The sequence below is a fragment of the Dufourea novaeangliae genome, unplaced genomic scaffold (genome assembly GCF_001272555.1).
Source record: "Dufourea novaeangliae isolate 0120121106 unplaced genomic scaffold, ASM127255v1 scaffold113, whole genome shotgun sequence".
Taxonomy (NCBI): Eukaryota; Metazoa; Arthropoda; class Insecta; order Hymenoptera; family Halictidae; genus Dufourea; species Dufourea novaeangliae.
The window spans coordinates 327655-345582 of NW_015373986.1; the positions used below are offsets into that span (position 1 = coordinate 327655).

The following is a 17928-nucleotide window of genomic DNA, read 5'->3' on the forward strand; positions in this document are numbered from 1 at the left end:
GTAATACAGAATCATAACCTACAAAGTCGTTCGAAAAAATGTGTATAGAAAAATAGTAAAAAGGCTCAACGCACGTTCAACAATTTCAAACGTATCCCAGATCTCGTCTACATTTACGCCTGGCATCTCTCTTACACGATATCGGGTCGTTTTTCCTAGCTGAATGTAAATTTCGTTTCCCGTACCCTTCAATTAGGGCTTTTCCTTTCTTTTTTATACTATATGGCATACGGCACCACGTTTAGGAGGGACCTAAAATTTATATTGGGTCCCCCCTGGCCCGTCTCATTCGGCCGGCGTACTAGCCGCCCATCTATCGAATTCTATACCTGAATCAGGACTCAGACCCAGGTCAATGGGACTGAGGAAACTGGGCGCGGGACAGTTGCACGGACCACCAGGTCTGCACGCGCCGATGCATCTCTGGTCGTTACCTCTGCTTCTGTCGCCCCGGTCTCTCAACTCCTTCTCGAAGCTATGCAACTGCTGCATAAAATGGAAATTCGGAGCGACATTCGACTTTCGACTACGTACTAGGTTAAAAGCATCGTTTAGACTGAGACTACACTTGTGCATTAGATAGGCTACGGTAATCGTGACGGACCGCGACACTCCGGCTAAACAGTGAACCAGCACTCCTTTCTCCGAGTTCCGTGCTTCCTCTGAAAGTTTGAAACACATTTCAGTGTCCTGAGAAACTGCAAATTCTTTTCTATTGGTATTTAGTCTCGATGTGAACTGGTTATAAAGTGATTTCCTTGATTATGTGGGTGTACAATCATTACACTCACCAATGAATTGAATTGCTTGCGGAAAGAAACTAGCCAAGTTCTGGCTCCAGTGATCGCTTATGGGTATTTGCATGTATTTTATCGAACCAGCGCTTTCAAATACATTTGGCAAATCCGGGGTTACGTTGAGAATGTATTGTATCCTGTGACGCGCTAACGCTTCCCTGTCCATGCTATTGGCTGCGTTCCCGAGATACAAATGGCGCAAAATTTCGACCGGAAAGTCTTTGTCGTCGTCGGGTCCTGGAGAATATCAAGGTAACTTTGTTAAACCTTCCAAAATTGTTAGTTTCCTCGTGCGAGCACAAACATATACGAACCAACAGAATCGCATGTACTATCACTGTCGGAATCTGAATAAGACCTTGTCGGTGGAGTGGATATTCGAAGGGACCTGAGACCCATCAATTCACCTTCGTTAGAGTCCTGGCCTGGAGGGCATTCCCCGCCAACTTGACTGCCTTCGCACCACTCAGGATATTTATCTCTGAACGCACAGAAACCACCTGTGAAAGACAGAACACTGGATGTATTCCTAGATACAGAGTAACCTATGGTTTAACATAGTTTGGTAAGCTACAGCAGTAAGCTTTACACAAATCAATACTTTGTTCACAACTGGTCTGAATGATTCAATTGATAAATATGGAGTTAACAGATTGGAGTCATTAGGTTTCCTCCATAGTTCACTCGACAGAACTTCCTTGCAATCTTTTGTAACTGTGTTAAATAATGCACAATTGTTTGTTTCATTCTACTGTATTCTTACCACTTAAAATAGCTACGCATCCTCCGCTGCTTCTAAATCTCCTGCTCAAAACTTGAATAGTTTCGCCCTGATGTCCTGCAGGGTCTGTAGAGTCACCGATCAACACGAATGTCCCTCTATTATTTTCATCACCACCATGGAGAAACACTTCGACTCTATTTCTTAGATCTAAGCACCTTATCGTCGACAGCAAATCAACTTTACCCACCGCCAGCCTTCTCAACATGATACTAGGTATAGCTAAAGGAACTGAACCTCTCACGTGAGTTTCAGAGAAATCAGAATGTGCCCTGCAGTCAAGGATAAGAAGCCTGCCAGAGCCATCCTGGGATCTGAGCTCTCTGAAAAGCCACTCGGGACCCACAAGATCCTCCTCCAAAACATGTCCACCTGGCATAATTGCGAGCTTCAATCCAAATTCCTGATGCTTCTTTGGTCTTCAATTCATTCAAACTGTATACATATATACATATATACATATACATATATTTATATATATATATATATATATATATATATACATATACTTGTTCACAAAGGCGACTCTCTCAGGGATTCTCTTCTATCTCCCATTGTACCCGAAAATCCCCGAAAACTCTTGAATTGTTCCATCGTCTTCCTATGGCACTTTCTAACAGCATGTCGATCATCGATCCCTGCGTGACGGTAGAACACTTGTTACGGGCGTTCATTCATGATCGAAATCGTTGCTCATTCATGATTCCCTCTGTTGACAGCGCGAGGCATATAAACACGCACGTACTTATATACATTTATCTCGGACACAACGAAATGGCACTTTGGAGTTGCGCGCACGGGGTGGGGTGGGTGTGTGCCTTTCTCTCTCTCATAGGACCCCGGACGCACCGTCACGTTCCCGAGCGTAGTTCTCACGTGTTGCCATTCCTTCCTGCGGGCAGTCGAAACGCCGCCGCAGTTTCTACTCCACACCGATCTCTACCACCACCTCCTCTCCCTCCTTGGCCGCCGTCAGCTCGTCTCGATTATTGATCCTTTCGTAAATAAAGATGACAGGGCCAATTAACGCTGGAGCTGCGGACTGTTTCGACCTCGCGCACGGTAAAAGCATGATCCACACCGGCTGGTGGACGTCGGGAATTTATCTCGAGTTGACCGCCGGTTGTTCGCGGGAAGAACGTCGTTCCTCGCGACAGCACGTCCCGATCGGCGGCATTATTATTCCCCTCCCGTTTAGACGGATACACTCGACCACCGGAAAAATACACTAGAGTACAGACTCGCGCGCACTTCTCTCCGTGCGTTCTCGGCGCGAGTGCTGCCGAACGGCGGGTCACAATTTGATTCTCTCCTTTCAACCTCACCTTCTACCGAGAATGGGGGATGCTGCGCGTTCACGAACTGGACCGACTCGATTCGAAAAAAAAAAGAGAACGCTCGAAGCGAACAAGGTAACTCGGTCCCAGAGAGAGAGCAGACCGTCGCCCTCACCTCACGAATCCCTCCAGCATCGCTCGAAGACGACGCGTCTTCCCTCGGTGCCGTACCCCCAACACTTCCTGTTCTTTTTTCTTCTTTCCCCTCACTCTCTCTTTCTCTCTCCGCGTAGAGACGTGTGGATCGTGTCTTTCTCCAACCTTCTCTGTCCTCTTCTCGGTCTCTCTCTCTCGCACGCCCGTGATTACTCTCTTCGGCCAGGGCCCGCAGGCCACACCTTACCTCGAGCGTTCTTCCGTACAGAATGGGCAAATGGCGGTCCGGTTGTCGAGCGTAGGGGAGCCATGTCCCTTCCGCGATTGGCGCAGGGTCACGTGGTCCCACATGGATCAGCCAATCCGCGCCCGGGCTGACGTCAGTTCATTGACAAAAGATGTTTTCATTAACAAGGCGTGGGTAGATGGGTCGGGGGGTCGGTTGGCGCTGACCGGAGCCGTTCATAGAGGGGGGATAGCCGGGTTGCGGGGGATGAAGGGGCACCCCGTACACTACACGCTCGTTCCCACTCTCTCTCTCACATACACGCGTGCGTGGGCGCATATTATTGCGATCTCCACGCGAGAAAGACGGCACCCGTCGTCCGTCTACCAGAGTCTACCCCCTCCCCCGCCGCCAATCGTATCGACGTGGTGCACGCACACTCGCGTGCACGTGCTTTCGGCTCTATCAGGCGCGGCGCGACACTGTGCGGCGCCCTTGACGATACCACCGGGAATACAGCGATCCTCGGCGGGTGTCTTCGACCGACCGAGGTATTTACAGATAACGCCCACCGAGTTAGCTTCAGAAATAATCCCCTGGGCCTTGAAAGGCAGCGTTCCGTATTCTCTGGTCCATTAAAGACACTGAAACAGAATCAGTTGTTAAACATCGAATCGTTTCTTTGAACCTCACTGCCTAGAAGTTAATTCGTAAATCTGACTGTCCTGAGGTATTTACAACGAATAAATTGGAAAAACCTGTGAACCCACAAACAGGAACAGATGTACGGCTTCTAAAGGCATATAGAATCTCCCAGCCTGATCGTTATCGTCCCATCCAAAACAGCCTTGGAATTAATTGGAAAACTACTTTAACCCTTTCACGATAAACACTGCTTGTCCGCTCGGTAGCAGCCCCGTTTACCCGAGGATCTGCAAACAAATTATCGGAGTAACCAGGGAACCGTGAAAAAGGTCTCTCTCTCTTTCTCTCTCGAGGGGGGCTATCGAACGTGAAACCGGCGATTTAATGAATGAATCCTCCACCGTGCTCGGCCACCAGTGAAACGGTTACGTCCCTGAGCGGCCTGGCGTAGAATGTGTGTGTACGGCGGTGGAAGCCTCACCTCGGATCGCGGCAGCCTATCAGGCGGTCCCTCAGGCGTGGGCTGGCATTCCATTCATTTCGGCTGCTGTCGTTGAAGATTTTGCACGTTCGATCAACGCGGGGTCGGCGCGCAGGGCCACTTGATCGCGACCCCTAGAACCCCGTCTCCCCCTCCCAGGGTGATGGAGGTAGAGAGAGGGCGGGTCGGGTGAAGAATGACAGAGTGGTGGGGGGCGGAGGGAAAAAGGGCTCTACGACCGGTGTCGGTGGCCTTCGACAGGCGTTCCGTGGCACCCAGAGACGAATTTCAATTCGATTGCGTGGGAGAGAGAGAGAGAAAGAGCCGCGTGATAAGGTGAGCGTACTACACCGTCCTTGATACCGCACGTTCAACTCGATCAATGGTCGTCTGTAGAGTGATTTACGTAAGAATCTCCTTTCCCCTCATCGGTCGCCTCGTTTCCATTCTACTATTTTTTTTTCGACGGGATTCCATTGGAATTGTCGTGCACGAGGATGGAGTACGTAGGGTGAGTCACACAATCGTTGGGAAACGATATTCCTGTTTTTTTCGTCACGGATTGAGGAAGATCCAGTGTTTACACCGAGAAGAACGGTACCGTGCGATTGCGAATCTCTTGTTAATCGATTCCCTGTAATCCTTCTGATCGTTATATGGCATCCCATTTGATGACCAAACTTGAAAATTAGAGAAATGGTTTCGTTCAATAAATTATGGTACTGGAAATGAACAAGCTAGTCAAGGCCATAGGTACCAGAGACTTCATAAACGTTTACCTAGACTCCATCTTGAAGAGTTTGGACCTGAGTTTTAAGTTCGAACGCCACGCCACCGACCGAACTAATGTTTGAACCGTCCAAACTTCTCCTGGACTGCTTCGTACTCCATATTTCCGTCGATCCTTTCATTCCATGGGCTGACACACGAGTACAATTACGTCTCGATAAGTGCGACATACTCGCGTCCACTTCGGAGCAATCGTGGCAGGATGGAAAGGTTCTCAGACCCTCATAAATTAATTTTTTTTTGCCTGAAGCCGAGCCTCTGCTTAGCTTCTGTTTACTTTGTTTTGATTGGTTCCACAGGGGGGCTCCCCCAGTGGTGGGAACAACGCAGTTGTTCGTGCCGCATTCATCGAGGGATGTATATATTTCACGACCGAACAGGGCCGTATTTTATCTCTTCCGATAAAGCAAATTATCTAGCTCGTCACGCGAGATCCTAATAAAGATGCATACGGATGTGACGTGTCGAAGAATCGCGGTGGCAACCTTTCCTGAAAATAAAAACGACTCATTTTGTTTTTTATTACCTATAGAGGCTACTATTACCCGTTGCGTGGGGGTGGATGGGTGGGCTGTCGCCATATTTAGCGAGCCGAGTCGGTGAAAGGTATTTCACGCCGGGCTTGAACTATATAAAGGGCGAGTGGGTGGTTATTGTTTGAAATGAGAACCGGCCACGTGCATCGGTCGGTAGAAATTAAGCGTGCCCTCCTTCAGCTCGAGAGACCTATTAAAAGGATTATCGATCGCCAGTGAACGCATTGACGGCCGGACGTTGCGCTACTGCTATGCACATTATTCTGTGTCTGTGCCATGTAGGTGAAATGTATGATAGAACCTGAAAGTTTTATGAATAATAAATAACATTTACAATCTTGTAAATATAATCTGGTGGTTGGCTAAAATGATATGCGTTACCATTGTCCAAATACTGTAATGTCTCTATAAGTGCGACGACCTCGGAGCATTCGTGGCAAAATGGATAGGTTTTTAGACCCTCGTAAATTTGTTTTTTATTATCTTTATCTCCGAGCCTCTGCTTAGCTTCTGTTTACTATGTTTTGATTGGTTCCATAGGTGGGAATAACGCCGTTGCTCGTGTTGCATTCATCGAGGGATCACTGTAGCAATGATTTGTAATTTCAAGGTGTACAACGGGCTGGTCGATGCACAATAATGGTAAAGCGCAACGCAGAGAAGCCGTGGGCTATCATTATGGCAGTCACACCGTTGCTAATGCGTACGCTAAAGATGACGTAAGTGGTACCTGTTGATGACCTTAACAGGTGTGCATACTTAATAACACCAACGACATTACGTATTTCGTGATGCAGTCGGAAGTCACCGGGCGAGCGTTACTCAATCACGATTCTATGTACAGTGTGTGTGTGTGTGTGTGTTTGTGTGCAACATGGTAGCTGCATAACAGGCTGCACTTTTCTCACGAGCCGATCTGCACGAGGTACGATCGATCGTGGTGGAATACGCCTCCCTGAAATTCATAAATGATCCCTGATTAGACTTGTGGACGTTTATGTAAATTTACGATTTTAAATACTAATATGTAACAATTAAAATTGTACAGAATTTTGAGCTTTGTACTAAGCTCTTCTCTATGATACGTAATAATACCTTTTCTGGAGACAGGATGCCATATATGCATAAATATCCGTAGTCTACTGATCGTTCTGATAATAATAATCGAGTTATTTGTTACACTTTCTGTCTATGTAAAAGATATTTGTTCACGAATCGCTGATGTTTGGGTAAGCACGACGGTCTTGCCGTTGTGAAACGAACAGAAGCCAGGTTACAACGTGGCGATAACGATAACAGAGCCTTCGATCATCGATATAAAAAAAAATAAACTCTGCCAGAGGAGGGCTCGATTATCAAACGGAAAAGTTCGTCGTTCGACGAGCGAAAGCGCGGGTCGTGTCGCGGAAATACTGACCAACCGCAACGCGTTCCATCGCGATACGACGTATACATTACAAACACATCTCGGGACTGGGTCCCTGAACCTCTTGAGTCGTTCCTCCAGCGTGTCGATGATCTCAAACAATTTCAACGAAATCAAATTTTATCGTCACTCGTGTGAACCGTATTACAAGTCTAAAGACAGTAGCCCTATAACATACATAACACATGAGAGAAATGCCTGTAGGGGTTAATTTTGCGGATTTTGTTTTCGAATACGAATCCAAAATATCTAGCCACGCGTTTTTTGTTCATCTAGAGCCTTGCAAGCTTCGAGCAGAAATCGATGGATTTCGGGTGCCTCGCCAGATGTAAGTGCGCGTTTAGGCTGCAGCATTGAGTACCCTAAATTCCCTTTTATAAAAACTAAAACGTTTCTATACATATTCCCTCTCTTTTATTCTTCTCAGAGGCACATATCCTTACCCCATATAGTATCACGGGAGCAGCGATCAGTATCTGCCCAAAATGGAATTATAAAGCAATGGAAAGTCGTGCGCATTCTCAAGGGTTCCTGACCAGCAGCCGTGAACGTCCCCTCCGACAGAAAACGACGCTCATAGCCATGCACACACACAAATGCAACGAACGTACAACGCACCGGAAGCAATACTCCCCAACACTTGGCCGAGCATTAGTGCACGCGCTCGGCTACGTGTCCGTTCGTACACGCGTGGGCGTGTGCGTGTGTGTGATTACCACGAAAAGAGGCCTCAGGTTGACAGGAAATGGTTCGAGATAAGATAATGACGTCCCCTGGCCTCTCCTGCATCCGGCGGCTTTCTTCGCTACGCGGCTGACTCCGAGGCGTTAATAAAACCGTCCCTTTTGTACGTGTGTACCGTGTTCAGCAAGAAGGTCCATAGAAGCCAGTGTGATCGAATGTGTACAGTAAAAGTGTTTCATTCATGTACATACGTGCCCCAGTCAGCCAAACCTGCAAATCCAAATTTTGTTTAATGCCTGTTATACAGTTATGGCTACAAGTTTTATGCAAGATTTGCTATAAACAACTTGCAGCAAATTGGCTTGCGCGAACCTTGTGCCGGTTTTGCCCACAATTTGACATTGGTCATGTTGCAAGACTTTCTGCCAGTTTGCTTTACCATTTCCTCAGCTGGCGTTGCCTGCAAAACCAAAGTCAAATGCGGAAGCAGATGGCTATGGTTTTTTTTAGACAACTTTTGTCATTTGTTACTGGCAATTGACTCGAGATTCGTACACAATTGGTTATCAGGGTACAGTTTCGATCCCAGTCGAGTCGCTTCGGAGCCCGTTCCGGTAGACGAGAATAGCGCCGGAGGATTTTTGAAAATATACAAACCGGGGGGTGGGGCCGGAAACAGTCGGATAAATTAAACAGACCTCTATTTCAACAACGGAGCAACCGTCTGCGCTGATACTCGCCGCTATGAGTAATCGTATCCTGCTGCCCCCCAGGGGGGGGGGGCTCGATAGCAGGAAGAAACAAACAACCAGCCCCCTGAATCCGGTGGGTTCTCGATGATTGTTGCTCCAGCGGCCCACGCTGTTCGATGGATCGTGTGAATCGATACCCATCCGACACGATTCCACGTGTCAAAATCATTGACCTGTGTAGCTTCTCGTAAACGTGGAGAGAGAAAGATCTGAATACATACGTGGCCGCTTCTCTCAATGACTCGAAACTGGTGCGCCCACATTCCTTCGGGCACGTAAGGCGTCTCTACACTGCGTCCGGCTATGTGGAGGCTGCCTATAGGATTTCATCTGGTTCCTTCGAGATATCTCCGTTTCCCATGACTATCGAGACACGGATGAAAGTGTTTGATCGGTTGAGGCCGCTGGGTCCCTCCACAAATCCTACGGAACGGAATCCAATAAGTAGAATGCGGTATTTTTTATGCAAAATGACAGTTTCCAAAGTGATTCATAAAAAGAACAAATGTAGGAATTTCTTTCTTCTATAAAATACCTTAATGGGGTAAACTAAAACCTAATGCATCAAATCAAGTCGTCTCGACACTGAATGTTAAATATTTCATAAAATAATGGCCATATACGGCTGAAACAAATATCAGTGGCAACAGAATTCCAAGATCTATCACTGAGCTAAACCTCATTGAAAAGCCATCATTGCACCTGTTACCACTCATCGGGGATTTACTGTAGATTGAACAAGTCGCGTGTCCTTTGAAGTCCACCCAAAGACAATTTACTACGGACGCATGTATAATGCCGCAACACAATGGGATCGGCCGTTTAATTAGCTCGTTAAAGAATACCTTTTCCGTCGGGATCTAAGAATACACACAGCCCCGCGGAGGTGAGTGTGTGTATGGATACAGGACGTACAAGTTACACGCTAATACAGGATGCTCGGCATATGGTGGTAGGTGGGAAACCGGTGTCGAAGTAAAATAATCAATGAAGAGGCGAACGGTACCAGGAGGGAGAAAGCGAAAGAACTTTATACGCGCCCACGCTGGACCTACGAGCTCGTTATTCCATGCTGCTTTTATTCTCTCCGTCGTACACACACATTCCCCCGAGACCTTGCCAGGAATTGTGCCGGAATCGCTGGCAATTCCTGTAAATGGACATAGGAATATCGGTGTAGGAATGTACTTTGATGTACAAAACATCCAGGTTACCTGATGTTCCCGAAATCCAGCTGATCTAACCTAAAATTGAATTCTTTACATTTTCACGTTGAACGTTTGTGTCATTCGAAGGAATCTTACTGAATGAAACAGTTTTTTTCTCTCTTTTTCTTTTTTCTTTCCCTCCTCCGTGGGGAGTTCAAGTTCCTTCGAAGCGTTCGTTCACCGAATTGGTATAAATTGACGATGAGCAATCGTCGTAAATGCCGGCTTCCGCCGATGAGAGTAATTAACTCGTCGCGTAGGTTGTGCGAGCCAACTGGGCGTAGAGGATTCCTGGAAAAAGTACAGGCTCGGGAGAAAAGATTCGTATTTCGCCCTTTCGGTATATTCGGAACAACAAAAAAAGTGAAATATGTTCGATAAAATAATCCTGTCTGTAGTTGTCGGAAATAAGTGAGGTTACTTCATTTTGGAAATCGGCGGGATCGGTAGTAACGGTCTATACGTTGACGAAATCCACTCAATTTTCAATATAATTTCTTTCACCGTCGATTCAACATGATTGCTCTTATTCTCTGCGGTTATACAACTCAAATTTGTACCTAAATGTGTCACTATCTCTGGCATCCCTTGTATTAAAGTTCACATCCTTGTAACCGTCGCCCTGCGAATTATGCAATATCGACTTCCGGTGCTTCGATGGTCAGGAAGTTGCAAGATCATCAAATTTTGTCGTCAGCTCTATAATTAGAAATTGCAATGCAGTCATGCAACATAAACGGATCGTATCTTAACAACTGTATCTGGTGTTCAAAGATAAACAATCGGTCTCTGTAAATTAAATTTGAAAGATTGCAATCTCTTGGTTTACCGTAGATATTTGTAATCTCTGATTACCGTGAAAGATTGTCGTCACGCAATCGACAACAGATCGGTTATCAACATTAGATAAGTCCTAAAGTACCCATCTGATAAAATTACCCGGGTCCGTTTAATTAAGAACGCAAATGGTCTATTTTCTTCGACAATTATCTCTTAGAATATGCAGCCGTGTGGTGTTGCCCCACAGATATATTTATCCAATAGAATATCGATTGCAACCATCTAAATGTCTTCAGCATTAATAAATGATGCGATCGTTTCTAAACGGGATACAAACTCGATTTGGGAAGGGATGCGTTATCGATTTCCAGACTCTTTAAATATTTCGCTACACATAAATTTTAACAAAGTTGTCAGATTGGCGATTGTACTCTTTGAAAACTACATACATATACATACTCTTTCACGCATTATCAGTACCTTGTAAAGTATTTTATTTAATTTAAATTTAAATGAATCAAATATCACTGTTTCCGACTGCAGTACAAGGATAATCTGCTTTACCGGCATTGCAATCAATTGTAGATGGAGCTTATGATCACGTTACACGACGAGATCGACCGAGCATGTCTGTACATACGTTGTGAACATTTGAAAATGGAATGTATAGTGGGGAAACGGACAATTATGAAATATTTTACTAATTATTGTACGGTGATCTTTTATGGAACTCATACCACTCGTTTCCTTTGAATTTTTTGTCAGGGAACAGAGGATAATGAAGGTAAATGTTGTTCTTGTGTTTATTTCATAAAAAAAACACTTTTTCGGTCGGTTTGATTATAGCGTTACAATTGTGGATTATTTTATCGAGTTTCGTTCTTGTTAAAGCATCTATAAAAGATCGCAATATAACGGCTCATTCAGTTCTGACGTTTTGTCGCACACGTCTACTTTGCGAGTCCCTAAAGTTCCTTGCTTTAGAAAGTCACAACAACATAGACAGTAGAGCCAAAACCAACGAGCATGACACGATACAAGAATATATGCTTGATGGTGAAGCAAATAAGTATGCTTCTATTAAATAATACTTCTTATTGTACTTGTAAGATTGCAACATTGTAGGAAGACATTGCTAGTCAGTTACACGAACAAGAAATAAGGTAAGGTATAGACGTATCTCATCGTATAATTGCACTTTATGGCTTGTTTGGCGCACTTCTAAGTCTTTTCGGTGTAGTATATCTGATACACAAGAACACCAGTATTATCAGTACACTAACAACGGCTATTCCTATTCCCAACCACAGTTCTCCACGTACATTGAATTTATCCAGAGCAATTTCGTACAATGCTAAAGCACCATCCGGTGGTTCACAGGCAGCTTGAACAATAATATCCTGCCTCTGGATCTGTTTTGGCTTGCAATTTGTTAGTTTGCTCATCGCGTCAGGCTGGTGAAGAGGAGGCAGCAAGAAGGACAGGGACCACTGCATCGGACTGATCTTCTGATACCAGCCTGGTAGATTCTCCAAATGCAGAGACACACCTCCAGCCAATGTCATTTCCCCTATCACAATCCCTGAGAAGAGGGAGGCTAAGTACGTCCATTTGCATGTATGAGCGAACAGTGTGCAGATCAGATGCTGCAGGATAAGGTATAACAAGCCAACGCCGAGATAGTTCCAGAAGGACGTTAGAGTATCATCGGGCACCAGATGGAGACCAGACATTGCATAACCAGGTGCCAGATAGATCAGGTAGACTATGCACCAGGACACCACTCCGCAGAGGAGCTGAAAAGGAGGGCTAAATTGATAAAAACATCTATGACCAAGTCTTTTCTCTCTCAAATCGACCTAACCTCTATAAAAATGTAAATAAATCTTCCATAGAGACCGTCTTTGATGTCCCTCTCGACGTTTGGCCGGCAGTCAGCCACCTCGCAGATGGCTATCGTGCATAGGGGCCAGAAGAGGACACCCAGGCTGGCGTAATGGAAGCCAACTCTGTCGCGCAGGTATAGATTCGAGTCCCCAGCGACGTCCCAGAATATTGCACCGAGTAGAATACTTAACGAAGCGGAAATAACGATCTTCCGTAGTAGTCTGGTCAGCGTCCAGGGCTGGCTGTAAATCAGCGTCCTCAACAGCAACGCGTAAATCTGCACGAATATATTAGGGCTGCAGATAGAGGGCGGAAGTGCACCGGGTGGTCCAGGATCGCTGAGCGGGGGTAACCTTGTCCTGGCTAACTCGGCCAGATGATCTATTCTCTGCGAGGACTCTAGCATCGCCTCGGCCGATAAATCGTCCAAGGTTACGAGGTCAACTAAAACGAACAATTACCTTGCTATTGTTTCAACGGCGACCTTAATCTAACGTTCTAACGAACGGAGAATGGAAATACGTACGATAATAGTCGGAGGGATTCTTAAACGGGGGACAGGGGAATTCAGCGAGCGCGAAATATGGCAACATATCCCTTCTGGGACCGGAGTACATGATTCGGCCGCCGGAAGTGAGCGCAACCCTCGACACCATCGTCAGTATCTCGTAGGTAGGCGGGTGTAGCGTCAGCACCACCAATCTCTGGCCTCTGTTCGCCCACTGTCTCAGGTATTCCACCAGGAAGAACGCATCGAAGATGTCCAGGCCGTGGGTGGGTCTGTCTAACGCTAAAATATGGGAGTCTTGCAGAAGACGACACGCCAGAGCCAGTCTTCTAGCCTCGGAGGTGGTCAACGAGTTCACCAAGCAATGCTTGGTCGCTTCCAGGCCAAGTTCCTGAAGAATCGCGTCAGCTTCCAACTTGGACGTATTCGGACCGCCTTTTAGGAGCATGTAGAAGCTAAGTGTCTGCTGGGCAGTCAGGCCAGGACTCAGTCCGCTCTCCGTTGACAGATAGGCAACCCTGGACCTGGTAGCAAGGGTCATTAGCCATTTAAACGTATTTTCATCTCGAAAATCAGTCATACCTCAAGGAACGCGAGGACACGGATCTCCCGTTCAGCAAGATGTCCCCCCGTTTGATCCGTTTCCGGCCAGCGATGGTCTCAACGATTTGCTTCCCCTCCTTCTCCGTGGTCGCCATGATGGCCAGGACCTCCGTGGCTCCAGCTTCAAGGGTGATCCCTCGTAGAAGAGGTAATCCATCGGATCCAGACGCTTCGACGCCGCGCAGTTGAAGATGCGGATGTTGGAGGCAGGGTACAGGTCTCAGGGGCAGCGTGTAGCCCTCTGGTCCCAGCATACCATGACCTGGAATGGTAATTTCTCGGCATCAGACCGCAAGCATTGACGAGGTATAAGAATAGACGTTTCATCTTATGGGAGCTGGTGGTCCACTTAAAGTATAGTACCGACACCGTATTATGAATCTGCAGTGGGTAGTGACACATTGTTTAATTACATTAAAACGGAATAACTGACACAACCAACTGACCGACTACCTAGACACAAACATTAGGGTCGGTCAGGTTTATATCTAACGCTATATCTTTGAAGCAGCTTTACCTCTGGGCTCGTGAATCCCGTATCCAGGATCCATGGGCGCTATGCTGTGCCTCCGGTTGCCCCTGACCCCGCCCTGAAGGAGGTTCGCCTCGCTGGCGCTTCTCAGCCGTGGGTTCTCTCTGGTGACCGTTAACTGGGAGTGCGCGTGTTCCCTGGGTACCGCGTGGACGTGCCTGAAGTCGGGATCGCTACGGGCGGATCGCATCGCGGACGTGCCGTGAGCTGAGGTCCCAGCGTGGGACACACGACGGCCCTCCTCGCTGGAGTCATAACCGCTCGAACCATCGCGATTCCGCGCGCTGGGCGGCAGAACACGGGGCAGACCGAACTTCAGATACGTGTAGGAATTGCTCGCCAACGGGCTCTTCGGCCCGTACCTCGGATGCCTGAGTATACTCTGCACCGTCGAGTCCCTTAGCTGAAAGTTGCCGTACGGCAGGGGCGACTTCTCCGCGGAGCCCAGCGCTGAATCGGTGAAATCGGAATTCAAGTTTTGCCTGGAAAATTGTATTAGATCAGTGGACACATTTTTGGTATTGTAGGAAAGTATAGTTGCTATAGTGCATGCCTTATAGACATATACAGATTGTTACTTTTAACTCGAGCACCTAAATTATTTTCGCTACTATTGAAAGTAATGAAAAAAATTAGTTCAACGACATACACACCATGACCTTGACGTGACCTTGCAGGCGAAGAAATCAGCTTGCAAAAAACCTTGTACATTCTATTTAGTCACTTTTTCTTACTGTAAATAGTAGCGGAAATAATTTAGGTGCTTGAGTTAAAATTAACACCCTGTATAATAGACTGCGCGGTCTTACGATAGGGATAAAGCGCGACTGAAGGACGGAAGTAGCGCTGGAATAACTCCTTTTGCTCGCACATCGCAGAGGGAAGGGAGAAAGCGACTAGAGGGCGATGAGGAGAAGGAATGCTGCACGCATGTGATGAATCCCCCACCAATAGTCCCATTAGAAAGAGAGGAAAGTTTCTAGTGCCGACTTCATCCCCACCATAATACCGCGCAGTCTATTATATATGTCTATGGTATACCCTGTGATTGGTCCCCCTGTGGAACCAATCGAAACAGAGTAAACCAGAAGCTAAGGGTTGAAAACCTTCCCGCCCTACTACGAATGCTCCGAAGTGGACCCCGAGTATGTCGCACTAATCGAGACCTTACCCAGAAGACGTCTATTTTACGGCTATTTTAGGTCTAAGGCGCCTTTAAGCCGTCTTCAAGGCGTCATATGCTGTCTGGGTACTGTATCAAAGGGGTAGGACGGATCACCTGTAAATGGACCAGGCGTGCAGGTCTTCGCTGGCCGGTTGGTCCAGTCCTCTGGTGTCCAACGCTCCGGGCACCGAGTACCGTCTCTCCAGCTCCCACGCCTCCGAGCCCATGGTATACTATCTGAACAGTATGTAATTTTCATAAGTTTAACAAACCGGTACCAGCTTTGTACGGTAGCCGTTCCGAGGGGAGGAAAAGTGACGTGGAACCAGCACTGCGGAATGGTACCGTTCGGACCAACGCCGCATTCCAGGAATACGCGTGCAACACCGTGCGAATAATCGGCGAGCCTTCGAAATTACTCGCCATGGCTGCTGCTGGTGGAGGAGGAGGAGGAAACTAAATTGTTCGACGCTTGCTCACTGCTCCCCCCCTTGAAACAACGTGAAAGGAAAATATCCGCGACTAGGATACCGGTCCGAAACAGAGGCCCCTGGAGAACGACTTCCATCGATACGGCGGCCAGTTAGTAAATTCCTACCGTAGCTGATTTTTTCCACGGTCGTTAAACAGCGATACAACGCAACCGACACGGATTTATGAAGATGTTACCGAGCGATAACACGCGTAATATCGAGCGGTTACCCACCATGGAGTGATAAATTATCGCCCCGCTGTGAGAGCGAGTTATAACGTGGATTCCGCGATTCTGATACCCAATATCCGTTAATCGCCTCATTTTTTTTCGTTTTTTTGCTTTCAGGAATAACCTGAAAGGATCCATCTCGTTAACAAAGCCACGGATAACATTTTCGCTGAGGAAAAAGTTGTTTCAAATCATCCCAGGAACCCCTTATTTCCCGGAGTCGAAGCTATTTTTAGGGACACCCTGTATATATATTTTCTTTTTACCGCTATACGTCAGCTTGTTAAAATTTTGCTCGCAGGTAAACAACGTCTCTGGCCCCCGTCAAGGTATCTCTCGTTAAGAGGACACTAAAGGATTTAACGAGTTTCTCCGACGCGGTACGCGACCCTAACGACCCGGCAAGCTTACCAACAGTCGGGTACACGCGTTATTATGCTCATTGCACAGGCACACGCGAGGCCACGACATTCCATTTAACGGTGATACTCCAGAGGAGCTCCTTGGAAACCCTTTGCAATCCAAGGTATTTTTGATATACTCTTTTGGCCTTGGATAAATATGGTATAATTTCACTACTCTTTAATAGGTTGATTTGATGATATATCCATGAAATTTAAGAAGTATTAAGATAATATTTACGTCCCAGATAGCACATGACGCCTAATGACGTCTTCAAGAGGGCTTAAAGGCGCCTTCGACCTAAAATAGCCGTAAAATGGGCGTCTCCAAGGGCGTCCTGTGCTATCTGGGCTGGTTCTAATACTGTACTCGATCGAATAGTTCTAGAATAGGGCCATTTTAGTTACCATTCTTCTGTTCCTGACTATAGACACGAAGAAACTTCGCGGGCAATAACGGAGATGGAAGTGTTCTCTCGAAACGGTCCATGCAAATACCTCAGATGGCACTTTTTTCACAGACGCTCAAGTTTCCCGTTAGATGTGTTGACGCAAGACTGTACTTTCCGCGCGAAACCAAGCGTTCTTTGAGTTTGGTTTCTGAGAAAAAAGAAAAGGGTACTCGACGAAACTCGAGGAAGTCTGCGCGACATTCCCGGGAGCCCCAGCGAAAATAAACCCGCTGTTACCATTTAACGGACCCTCTGGTACCAAGCGTCATATATGTATTCTGTTGTTGAAGAATCGTCGTTTATTATTCGGCGATGAATTGCCCGTGTTCGAGGAACCGTTCGCCACGCGTCTACCAACGGCTGATATTTTTACCCGTCATGGAGTAACGGTACGTCCGGTCATCACTTCAAAGGCTAGCCAAGATTCTACGTTATTTACCACCGCTAATCGCCGTTAGTGGTGAGCACCGATACCAGCCGTTCCGTTCCATCGAAACCGCTCTGAAGTGTTCATAAAAATTGTCCATGAAAAGAAAAGGCTTTCAATTTTTTGCTTCGCCACGGAATTGTACTAGGTTAGGTTGGCAGCATTGCGCAATATTAGTTTTAGTTTCAATTCTTAGCTTTCATAATAATCCGTTAATATCGACTTCGTTTATTTTCAAATGATAATTGGACAACTGCCGCCATCCGGTACCATAAGAGAACTGGTACATTTTCGTAACCGGTCTAACCTGGACGGATCAACTCACAGAAATTGGATCTGTTAATATTGGAAACCACCCGCATATGGGAAGTGTCTGCGGGTCGCTACCAGCTTTATCTTCAACGCACTATCTGGTCTACAGGTGAGAGTCAGCGTAAGGTCTAGTCGGGCCCCGTTTTGTACCTTCCATTTCGTATTTTGTTGTGCTGTATTACAAAAAATCCCCCCTCGCGCTTTTCAACCACGGGAACTCCCGAAAATCTGATACCCCTGGTCCAGAAAAAATCCAGATTTGATGAGAGTAGAATATTACAATTGGAGCTGAAAGAACTGTGTACAAAGAATCTAATATTTTGTAACGTTTCACATAGAAATGACCAGGCAATACAACAATGGCGACGGGAGGACTACGAAGGAAATCAGAGGCTACGGG

At 46.6% G+C, this 17928-nt stretch overlaps 2 protein-coding genes across 2 annotated transcripts; both read right to left on the reverse strand.

Annotated features, from left to right (window-relative positions):
* Positions 1 to 151: 151 nt before the first annotated feature.
* On the reverse strand, positions 152 to 2110 carry LOC107187368 (dual specificity protein phosphatase Mpk3). Its single transcript, XM_015575447.1, has 5 exons — positions 2088 to 2110; positions 1561 to 2013; positions 1112 to 1297; positions 792 to 1034; positions 152 to 662 (listed from the first exon to the last, which is right to left on the reverse strand). Exons 2-5 carry the CDS (start codon positions 1955 to 1957, stop codon positions 286 to 288), a joined length of 1203 nt encoding a protein of 400 aa, XP_015430933.1. The 5' UTR covers positions 1958 to 2013; positions 2088 to 2110; the 3' UTR covers positions 152 to 285.
* A 9627-nt stretch (positions 2111 to 11737) lies between these two features.
* Positions 11738 to 15460, reverse strand: LOC107187381 (ATP-binding cassette sub-family G member 8). The gene is made up of 6 exons (XM_015575463.1): positions 15348 to 15460; positions 14054 to 14550; positions 13516 to 13798; positions 12952 to 13457; positions 12403 to 12869; positions 11738 to 12334 (listed from the first exon to the last, which is right to left on the reverse strand). Exons 1-6 carry the CDS (start codon positions 15458 to 15460, stop codon positions 11738 to 11740), a joined length of 2463 nt encoding a protein of 820 aa, XP_015430949.1.
* Between the last annotated feature and the right edge of the window lie 2468 nt (positions 15461 to 17928).

Excerpts from the sequence above, each read along its gene's own strand:
- LOC107187368 (XM_015575447.1), bottom strand. The coding sequence starts at position 1,957 with ATGCCAGGTGGACATGTTTTGGAGGAGGATCTTGTGGGTCCCGAGTGG. Across the intron at positions 1,298-1,560 it reads ATGCGTAGCTATTTTAAGTG|GTGGTTTCTGTGCGTTCAGA; the intron begins GTAAGAATACAG and ends TGTCTTTCACAG. Across the intron at positions 663-791 it reads GCAAGCAATTCAATTCATTG|AGGAAGCACGGAACTCGGAG; the intron begins GTGAGTGTAATG and ends TCAAACTTTCAG.
- LOC107187381 (XM_015575463.1), bottom strand. The coding sequence starts at position 15,460 with ATGGGCTCGGAGGCGTGGGAGCTGGAGAGACGGTACTCGGTGCCCGGA. Across the intron at positions 13,799-14,053 it reads CGGGATTCACGAGCCCAGAG|GTCATGGTATGCTGGGACCA; the intron begins GTAAAGCTGCTT and ends TTACCATTCCAG. Across the intron at positions 12,335-12,402 it reads TTATTTACATTTTTATAGAG|CTCCTCTGCGGAGTGGTGTC; the intron begins GTTAGGTCGATT and ends CCTCCTTTTCAG.